This window comes from Nestor notabilis, unplaced genomic scaffold (assembly GCF_000696875.1).
Source record: "Nestor notabilis isolate BGI_N333 unplaced genomic scaffold, ASM69687v1 scaffold21700, whole genome shotgun sequence".
In the NCBI taxonomy this organism is placed as follows: Eukaryota; Metazoa; Chordata; class Aves; order Psittaciformes; family Psittacidae; genus Nestor; species Nestor notabilis.
In genome coordinates, this window is record NW_009909990.1 from 1 (window position 1) to 10,674 (window position 10,674).

Genomic DNA, 10,674 nt, shown 5'->3' on the forward strand with positions numbered 1-10,674 from the left:
TGGAATTGAGTCGATGCTTGTGTTTTGCTCCCCGTGATGATAGTGTGATGCATGGGCAGTACATAGTGAAATGCAGCGTAGCCTGGCACTGTTAGGATGCAGTGGTTGTAAAATTGGATTCCAGCTACAGCGTAATTGTATTGGAGTTCAGGCTTTGGTGCTGAAATAAATTAGACAAGTCAATGCTTGACTTGGGGCTGCAGGTCTTTAGAGGCACAGAGGTTTTGCTCCCCGTGATGATAGTGTGATGCATGGGCAGTACATAGTGAAATGCAGCGTAGCCTGGCACTGTTAGGATGCAGTGGTTGTAAAATTGGATTCCAGCTACAGCGTAATTGTATTGGAGTTCAGGCTTTGGTGCTGAAATAAATTAGACAAGTCAATGCTTGACTTGGGGCTGCAGGTCTTTAGAGGCACAGAGGTGTTGCTGTGGAGCATAAAAGTGCCCTTTCTCTGCATGAAAACATTCCAGATAGGGGTTTTCTACTTCGAGGGGCCATTACAGGTACCTAATTCTCTGTTGGTCACCAGAACAGTCTGCAGCAGCCATTTCAGAAAGTGCTCATTGCTTTTCCCTGTGCTCAGGACAGCTGAATGTGCTGCACTGGTTGGCTGCAAGGTCCCAAAGCTGCCACTCATCTTGAAAATCGAAATTGATGCCTACAGCACTGATGTCTATTTGTATGTATAAAGGCTTAATATAGCTAAGGAAATGTACTGGCAGACAGCAGGAGGAATGTCTGAGAAAAGAACTAGAGCCATAAAGGATACTTAATCAGGCTAATGTCTGGTTTATTCACGTGGAATAAGATTCGCTGATTGTACAGGGTGGGGGAATGCTGTTTCTGCTGCCCATTTAGTAGCTGTTGCTGCTATCATTACTAAAACATTAGCAGGCTCATTTGAGATGTGAGTGCAAGGTATGTTAAGCTGAAGATGATCTGCGTTGTGATCGTGCTTACTTTTGACTGTCTGTCTGTGTATCCTCTCTCCTGCAGCAGCCTTTACCTCCTGAATAAGGAGAGCCTTGCTTTAGTCCTATAGCTGGTGCAGGGGAGGCCTTACTCGCCCTGTGCTGAACCTGAGCCAGTGTCCCAAGGACGGATGAGCCGTGTCATTTTATCCTGACGTGCTTCTGTTGATGCTATTCTTATTCATGTATCCGTTTGAATCAGTTATGTTTGATGTCACTGGGCAGCAATGCAGAGTTCTGGTCAAGTTGGCCCCCGCTCTAAAGCAGAAAACCAAGATGACGTGCCAGCCACGCTGCTAACTCGATGGCTCTGCAAGGCAGAGGCACCTAGCAGAGGTTTAGTTATTACCAAGATCTTTCCAACCTACTAGACCAAAATAGAAATCCATTTACCCTTCACAAGCTGTGCAGTGTCTTTCATGCTGCTTTTCCCTGATCAGTTAGAAGTATTTTTAGCCTGCACCAGGGTTTTCTAACTTCCATCCTGGTACATCATTCTAGTCGATGCTTTAGTATCAAACAGGAGGCAAAACTGGCCTTTGAACAAGAAGTCTTTCAGGTTTCCCAGTGCTATAGAAGTGAGAAAGCTGTCCAGCAGTATTCTCATTACCTGTGTATTCACAGTTGATCTGTCAAGTCTTTTTGAGCAGTTTAAGGTCCCTTCTGGAAACCACATGCCTCGTTATTCACCGAACTGGTGAGAAGTAGAGGGGAAAGAAAATGGTCTGCATTCTGGAGCAGCCATAGTAGGGGTCACAAGCATCCTACATTGCACTGGGAAGTCACCGAAGGTGCTCCTTGACTGTTCTTTTCACAAGTCTTGAAACGAGGTGGGGTTTGCTATGGAGGTTTAAAGTAAAACTCGTGTAATACTTTTATCCCTTTCCAGATTGCTGACCCTGAGAACTGCGACCAAATGTACGAGAGCTTAGTCAGAATCCACACCAACTACTACAAAAACAAGGTGAGCTTTGGCATTAGCCATCACCCCTCTTTTAGGGGCTGAGTCACCTCCCTCCTCTGGCATTGGCTGCCTCATCCCAGCAGGATTTCTGGAAGTGTTGAACAGACAAATGAGCAGTTGGGTGGATGCAGCACGACCTGGTGCCTTTGGTCACCCCAGGAAAGCTGCAGACGTCTTGTTCTCTGTGACATGTGTGAATGGTTCTTGGTATGGATGAACAGAATTCCCAGAGCTCAACTGAAACTGAGCTCAGATTCTACCATATGGTGACTTTTTTACCTTTTTTAATGCACTACAAGTAACATCCTTTTCTGCCTCTCTCTCCTTCTCTCACCTGCTTGCTCCCTTGTGCAGTATCCACGCCTGAAAGACACAAACTTCACAGGAGTGACAGTAGAAGATTGCAAGATGATACTAGCAACAGGTACTGATAGTGTGCTTGATCTGAGAATAAGTCAGTGCAGGAGATGAAGCACATTCTAGTCTTTGCAGTGTTCACTGCATCACTCCCACTGAATACCTGTGACTAAAGGACAGAATGGGACTGCTGTGCAAGTGTATTAGGATGTTTAATGAGGAGTAATTGAGGAGATCTTCAGTAATCTGTCAGGGTGAAAAGTCAATTGTAGTTTGCACTGGGCAGGAACAGCAAAGAGTTTGCAAGGGCTCTTTGACATCAGATTGCAGGAAGTGTGTGAAAGACAGGCACGTTCACTGTGTCACTCCAAAATACAGCTTGGCTTCTGTTTCACCATCTTCAAGTTCCCTTCGGTGGTTTTTTCTGTTAGACTTTGAGAGAAAACAGGGTACCATGATGCAGGAATACTCTCACCCAGATCATTTATCAAGTAAGTAAGTGCAGTGTAGGAAGCTAGTGCAGTTTTGTTCTGCTCCAGTTCCTAACTTTGACTGCAGTGTGTGGAAACTGAATATTAGTTGTTAGTGATAAGAGACTCCCTGCACAATAGATTGGAAGGGAAAACAGACTTGGTTTGGGCCCCAAAATAGAAATTCATTAAGATGAAAGTCAAAAAAAGGGAAATATACGTAAGGCAGAGCTGTTCTAAGAGGGCTTTCATTCCGTTGCTTCTCTGCTTTTCTTTCTCTTTCCCCAGCTCTCTCTTTTCTCCTTTCGCAGACGTTCTGCAACAGATGGAAGACATGAAAAAAGGGATGTGGAAAAAACTGCGAGAAAAGTTTTATGCCAAGAAACCTGAAGAGGACTCCAAGTGATAGGCCAGCTCCAATTCTCCACTGTATATATTCCTGAACACTGTACGTTGCCATGATGAATAAAACCATTTATTCCTCCTAGCAACAGCATTTTTGTTCAGCCCTACACCCTTCATATTTAGTGCCCCCTCTTTTCCTGAAAATCTAGGACATGTTTGACACATTGTGCTGAAACCTTATTGGAGCAATGTAGTGCAGAGGAAAGATCTTAGTGGTGTTAGAAGTGATCCTTTGTATTAGGAGAAGTGGAACAAGCAGGAGAAGCACAGAGGCAGTAGGTGCAACTATGTTAGCTTTGAATGGGCTTGTGAAGGTAACAGTAGTGATGTGAAAACGTAGCTATACTTGTGTCTCTGTGTTAGCACTGGAAACAGTGAAATTGAGGGAGGGATACTTTAATCATCACATTTATTTTCCTTCTAAGACACAGGAGAGGCCCAGGGGTGCCTGTTTACCACGGTGACAGTGGAGTGGTGCAAGGGTTTAATTGAGATTTCAATCAGATGCTGCTGGGGTGTGTTGCAGCTTTCCCTCAGCATGACGAGTAGGTTCTGTGGGTTACTGCGTATTTGAGGGTTAAAGATGATAGGTTTTAATGACATGCTGGTATATAGGGCCATAAATTTCAACTGTGATTAGTCCATTGCTGTGGCCTATTTTAATTCCTTTTTAAAGCTTTAATACTTGCATCAGTGTCTATTCTCGGGAGGCAGAGGCTGGAGCTGGGGTGCCTGCAGCACTGCTTGGCTTGGGCAGGATGAGTGTCTAGAACACAGCTCTGCCAGGATGCTGCTTGGCTCCAGGCAGCACCAGCAGCTGCTCCTTTTTATGTCCTTTTTATGTATTTGAACAGTGTTTTCCTGGCAAGTACTGAAAGAATTTGAAACTTTGCAGCAGGCGCCAATCCAAAGCTTCAGAAAACAGGGCTGGTGTTTAAGGTAGGATTCTTGTTCTGGCTGGAGCATCGTACTACATGTTAATGTTTAACAGCTGGAGCTGAGAGCACTGGGTTGTGGAGCACCTTGGATAATACAGCCCAGGTTTGGCTTCAGGTCCTTGGACTGTTCTGCATCCCTATGTGTAACAGCCCCATTACATGGCAGAGTGCACAGGAAAGGAGCTTTCTTGACCATGTTTAAGTTTTTATTATAACATGATTTTGTATTTAATTTAGTTAAGGCAACTTACACTTCAGTTCTTAAGTAACAACAACAACAACAAAAGTAAAACATTACACCAGAGATGAAACTAAAACACAGGACACCCCTTCACAGTGAACTCCTGTAAACCTGCACTCTCCTACTACTACTGCCCAGATGCTCTTGGTCCACAGAAGGAAAAGAAAGGACTAGTTCACACTAGTACAAGCTTGGATACTCATCTGGTGAGTTAAATTAACAAATCCATCTCCTTGAGTTCAGCTTCTCTTTACTGCACCCCAGTGATGAACAGAATTCTTTAAATGGAGAGGGATCAGCATGGAGCAGGTACAGCAAATACGATGGCTGGTTTGCAAAGATCCACATGTACTAGTGCCACTCTTGGAATAAGTTAAATATTGCAGCCCTACAGCTACTTGCACTACACCTGAGGGGGAGGCCCTCAGAATGCAGCGCATGGAGATAAAGATACAACCCTCCACATTTGCAAAATAAAGAGTTATTGCAATGAGGAATTAAAAGTCCTGTATAATTTATCTTCCTACAAGGGCATTAGAGTAGCGTGTGGGTCCAGGTATTGTGAGGAATCCTGGCCAGTCCCTGGCTCCTGAATTGCTTACAAGCACGCTATGGGAAACGGTGGCTGAGGTCCTTGGCATAGTCCGTCCCTCCCCGACAGCAACAGCCACGTGTGGAACCCAGGAAGAAGCAGCCTCGTAGCTGATGCATAGCACAGTCCCTCGGTGAGTGAAGCCAGTGCTTCGGCTGTGTCTTAGTGGTTCATGGTATTCTGGACATCCACAAACCCCATCCTTTGTCTGCGCTTCCGTTGCTCTGTCATCTGCGGTTCAAACAAGGACAGGGTGAGGTAGGAAACCAGGCTGCCTTTCTGGTCACTGACACACCTCAAGTGTGGGGCTGACAAGGCTGCTTTAAGCCTTTGTCAAAAATCCCTGCGAGTTGGACTCCAGTTGATGAGGAAGACAACTATTAGCCCCAAGTGTCCCTGACCACCCCCTCCAAAAAGGGCTGCAGGAGCCCTTTGCTTTGTATCCGAAGTTGTACGGGCAGGGGCTGGTCCTGCCTGTTCCTTGCAGTTGGTGACTATTTTGGTAAGGACAGTGGGTTTCCAGCCAGGTGTTCCTCACGTGTTCCTATTTTAGAAGTGTTTAATACCTGTTCCTTGAGCTCGTTCAGCTGGGAGGTGAGATGGGACACCAGCTTCATCGTGGTATTGAGTTTGTCTTGAAGATTCCGGATCTCATTCTGTTCCCCTTCCCCTTCATTGCTGACCAGAGACATGGCTCGCATCCGGGGGAACCAGTCAAGGTTCTTGTTCTGGAAAGGCAAGCATGGAGAATGGGAGTGGGAGAGGAGGAGGGAAGAGACCTGGTAGGATTGTCACAGGAAGCCTGCCTGTGCTTAAGGGTTAGAGAAATTCTCAGAGGCTCATCTTGTCCCTATCTGTGCACATTTTCCACAAATGGTCCACTTCTAGGTGGTTTTTTCTCTTACAGGTTTCTGGGCTTAAATTCAGAAGTTGTTTTTTTCCCCTAGATTTCCTTTCCTTCCCTTCTTGTCTTGAAATCACCTTGAAGTCACACTCCCTACTGCTTGGTTCTGCCCTTGCTTCAATCCTTCAGTACACAGTACAAAACATCAAATAGACAAAGTGTTGTTGGCTGAGATTGCAAAGAGGAAATAACCAGCTAAGAAAGAACAAAGGCACAACACTGTTACTAAATACTTTCCAAAAGCTCCTTCTCAAACTGTTTTTCTCTGGCAAGCCCCTTGTTCTCAAGTACTCCCCAGGGCAGGCAGGTTGCAGCAGTGAAAGAGCTGCCCTGAGAAGAGCCATACCTTTATCATCTGCGCCACGTAACTCTCTGGCCCTGTGTAGTCTGTCTTGTTCTTCACTCGCACCAGCACTATGAAGTATAAGTAGTTCCACATGTTGTGCTCATATTTAATATGCTCCTCAAAGGACACTGTCTTGTTGTCAAACTTGTCCCTTTCGAGCCCTGGGAAAGACAGGTGAGATAGGAAGAGGTGGTGGGAAAGCATGGAGAAAGGAAGAGAAGGCAAGAAGTGAGCAAGCAAACGCATGTGAAAGGAAACCAGGAAGTTGCATCCTCTCCCAGGTGTGACTCTCAAGAAGTGCTTTTAATAATTAGTTGGCATTTAGCACACAACAAGCACCCAAAACACGGGGGAAATAACCCAGTTGAGTATTCAGGAGCCTTCTATTTAAAGTACTACCAGCTACATGTTCTGCCTGTGTATCTAAGAGCATAAAATGCACCCAGTGGATCTTTTAAGAAAAAAGCAGCTAGACTTACTGGGGTATTCCTTTTTTGGATGCCTTCCCATGACTGAAAGGATTCCAGAACATTTTCTGTATCTTATTTCTTTAGGAATATGGTGCTTTTTTCCCCCCCCCTGGCTAAATGATGGTCTCAGGAGTCACAGATACACAGCGACAAGAACTCCACAATGTGGTGGCTTAGTTTAACAGCTCATTAACAGAAGGTGAGGAACAAGACAGATAATTTCCCTTCGCAGTTCGTGTCTTTGCTTAAGCCTCCTCACACTGCAGTGAACCATCAGTGAATATACTGAAGTTTTGCTGTGAAACAAATGAAAACCAGAAACCAACTGAAACTTCTCCCCTTCGCTCAGCTTAGAAAGGAGGAAAAGCTTTGGAGCAGTTCCTACAGCCTGAGGTCCCAGCACTCACCACATATGAAACAGGTTGTCTTCAGAATCTCTTCCTTCTTTTGCTTCTCACTCCTCAGATCAGCAAAGGTGTCAATAATGACCCCAAAGATGAGGTTAAGGACAATGATAATGACAATAAAGAAGAAGAGGAGGTCGTAGACAACCCGAGCAGGAAACAAGGACTCCTGTAAGAGATGAAAGGGATAAATGTGTCTCCTGCACACCTCTCCTCCAGCCACTCCAACCACGCTGCCTTGTTACACAGGCCGTGTGCTGAGGGTACCCGCTGACGAGGAATGAAGGTGTGATGGGGAAGAGGAGGCAGCACTGGAAGACAGTGTGGGGATGGAGCCGGAAGGATCCCAGGCTCCACTGGGATGTGCAGGGCACAGATGCAGAGGATGCAGCGAGAGGATGAGCTCCCACGTGCTGCCCAAACTCACGTCCTTGGATGGCTTCCGCAGGATGTCCCCCACGCCGCCGCCGTTCCTCAGCCCGTGGTTCAGCACCGTGACGATGCACATGAGCAGCGTGTCGCAGGCGCGTTCCCACTGCTCTGCCTCTGCTTCTGGGACACCAGAGGGGGAAATGAGAGCAAAGACTCAGAGCACAGACAGGGCTCAAGTGCCAGAGCATCACAAAGAATCCAGAGCTGTGGGATGACTCCTGCTGCAGGGATGCAGGGGCAAATCTCCCGGGAGCTGTGGATCTCCCACTAGCAACTTCCCAGCCGAGCCTCCAGCTTGCTTCTAGCTATGGAGGTGTTTGGCTGAGCGCTCCCGAAGCTCCCACTTTCTTTATGACTAAACTGAACCTGCTTCAACACTTTTTATGCCAGGGTCAGTGCAGAACTTGCGGGCCTCTTGCCTAATACATGCCAGAAGTGGGTTGCTTGCTTCCACTTTTGAAAAGCTGGGAATTTTCTGAGCTTGCTGACAAAGGCAGCCAACCTACTCTGCCACTAACAGAGCCAACCTTCCTAATGAGCTCGCTTACCTTCCAAGGCAGTGGGCACAGCAGAGCAGCTAATTTTGTCACCGCTGCATGACTCCATGAAGGTCTCCATGTTCCTTTGCATCCCCAAGGGGTCATCTGCAAGTAAAAGAGGCCACAGCCTCGTCAGAGCATCAGCTTGCCTTAGTAAAGCTCCTCGCCCCACTGCTTTTCAACTGCCTCTTCTTGTAGCTCTCAAGCTTCTCGGAAAAAAAGTTGCTCCATATTTTCCAAGCCTTTTCCAGGCTTTGAATCTTTTGCCCAAGTTTCTCTCTACAGCACTAACATGTCACTTGTAGCTGTCTCCCCAGTTCTCTGCAATCACTCCCAGCCCCAAACCCCTGCTCTCTGCAGCACGAGGTCCCCAGCTCAGCACAGGCAGCTCTCTGTGCAAACCCATGTGCTGCCCATGACACACGCACAGGAACACGTGTGTGCTCTGCACGGGGGGCAGCGGGGGCTCACGCTGCAGCAGAGGATCCGTGCTCTGCTTGGCCCCTCTCCAGCCCAAGCACCACAACCAGCAAGGGCAGGGGGTGAACAACCTTTGGCTTTGCTGTCCGGCAGCCGGTCCACCTCCAGGATGAAGTCATCCTTCAGGAATAGGAAGCCGACGATGGAGAAGAGGTAGACGAGGATGAGAGCCAGGAGGGCTGTCAGCAGGATGGAGCGCCCGTTCCGCGTCACGCTTTTGATGACATTAAACAAGGTCTCCTCGCGGTAGATCAAGTCAAAGAGCTGAAAGGACCCAGGAGCAATAAATTGCCATGGGGTGCTTTCTTGAGAATCCCTGGCCTACCTACAGCCCTTTCATCCTGAGCTCTTGGGTGCCTCAGCAGACCTTGACCAGTTTCCCAGTTACTGAAGGGAAGCAGAGAAGAATGAAGTGACGTGGGCTCAGCAGGGGAGCCAAGAACAGACACGTGCACCCTGCCTCTGCCCTCACCAGCGCACGTTGTCTCCCAGCTGACCCAGATAAAGTACACAGCAGAGATTAGAAAGCAAAAGACCAGGGGAAAGACAGTAATAGATACTGTCGAAAGGCAGAAGATCAGCCTACGCAAAGATTAGAGCACAGTGAACTGTTCTCATTGCTGCTACCTATCAGCCCCTGAACAGTGCCACAGGAACCTTCTAGATTCTACTGTGGCAGAGAGGCTGCCTCCACGCCCCAGACATCTGCATTTATTGTACCAGGATGCTGTAGAAGAGTTCGTGCACAAAGAGACCCAGGACGCTCGTCACGATGTAGCCAACGTGGTAAAGAAATTCCACATCCATGATCATGGCCTTGTAGCCCCGGATGAAGGTCCCACGATTGCCCACGAAGCTCACCACAAACACAATCTTGTTGGTCAGCTGGGGAACAACCAGAAATGGGAGGGAGTGGGGATTGTGCACTTCATGGATGCAGAACAGCCTCCTATGCTATTTTGCCAGCACACGGAGGACTTACATTGAGAGCTCCCAGTATGTTCAGAGTGAGTCCAATCCCCAAGTAATAGATGGACCGCAAGATCAGTGCCACGAGGAGCGGCCTGACACCATAGCGCTTGGTGAACAAGGCCATGATGGAGAAGCAGATCAGGATCCAGAAGAGCAGCGAGATCAAGGGGGAATCCAGCACACCTGGGAAGAGAAGACCCACAGCAATTAAATGGCATGAGATCAGTGAGACACTGCTGCTGTCCAGACTGTCCAGGAAAACTAATGTGCTGATTGTCAGAGGGAATAAAGACAAATGATGCTTGACTGCAAGGACTAGTATTGATTAAGATTTCCTTCCTGATAACATTTTTCTAACATCTTTTATCTGAGATCTCGACACCGCTGTGAATGATGGAGGCTTCACCCGGCAGCGGGTGCATATTCTGTCATTGCTTCCCCATTTTACAAACGGGACAGGCCAGGGAAAAGACTCTTCCCTAAGAAGGAAGCAGTGGGAGGGCTGGTAACCGAAATCCTGACTCAATTCCTCCGAGCAGAAAGAAGTCAGGGCTTTAGGAGTCAAAAGGAGACTGAAGTATGCATGTACAAGTAAGGGGGCCGGTCTTCTTGCATATGCACGTCCCCTTTTTCTTCCTCCTTGAGGAGCAGCAGATGCTGGGGCACTTACCCATGGAAGTGGCTTCAACATAGGGGTAGAAGAAAGCAATGATTATGTTGATGAAGACAGCCAGGTTGAAGGAAATGCTCCCCCAGAGCGTCATTCTGCGGGAGAACCAGTACATCAGCGGCATGCCTGGGGGGAGAGGAGGCACACACCGATCTCAGCCAGCCTCGTGCCAGGCTTTGTGCTCCCACACTTCCCAAGGGCTCGGCTCATACAGCCGGCGGCTGCCGGGACCCTTGGCTCCTCCCACATCCTTCCGAACATGGACAGCCCCTCCCTCCTCATGTGCTGAAGCAGGAGTGCAAGGTCACAGTGTCACTGCTCACGTTTCCTGCCTTCTCGGCCCTTCGACCTGCGCTGGCACCTTGGAATCAACTCGGCTCTGTCCTCATCCTTCCCCTCCTCCCCATCTCCTACAGCCTCACCACTCACGTCCCTCAAAACAACCGTGTCTTTGTGTTTTCAGTGCTGCTGCTCAGTCCCAGGAGACCCAGCCAACAATTTCCCATCCAAGCTGGAA

The 10,674-nt window shown here is 48.0% G+C and overlaps 2 protein-coding genes across 2 annotated transcripts in view; one reads left to right on the forward strand and one right to left on the reverse strand.

The window, feature by feature from the left end:
• Nucleotides 1-1,791: 1,791 nt before the first annotated feature.
• LOC104412971 (ubiquinol-cytochrome-c reductase complex assembly factor 2) lies at nt 1,792-3,253 on the forward strand (the record flags this gene model as incomplete). Its single annotated transcript, XM_010023836.1, is given in 4 exon segments — nt 1,792-1,846; nt 1,848-1,937; nt 2,292-2,361; nt 3,076-3,253. Coding segments are annotated over 4 exon segments (310 nt in total), but the record flags the coding sequence as incomplete, so codon positions are not given.
• A 1,459-nt stretch (nt 3,254-4,712) lies between these two features.
• The window catches only part of ITPR3 (inositol 1,4,5-trisphosphate receptor, type 3), a gene marked incomplete at its 5' end in the record, with an annotated part of 31,263 nt that continues 25,301 nt past the window's right edge, over nt 4,713-10,674 (reverse strand). The window contains 10 exon segments of the mRNA XM_010023847.1: nt 4,713-5,171; nt 5,507-5,668; nt 6,191-6,351; nt 7,068-7,233; nt 7,492-7,616; nt 8,045-8,140; nt 8,587-8,779; nt 9,236-9,400; nt 9,498-9,670; nt 10,158-10,283. Coding sequence (XP_010022149.1) covers nt 5,103-5,171; nt 5,507-5,668; nt 6,191-6,351; nt 7,068-7,233; nt 7,492-7,616; nt 8,045-8,140; nt 8,587-8,779; nt 9,236-9,400; nt 9,498-9,670; nt 10,158-10,283 — 1,436 coding nt within the window.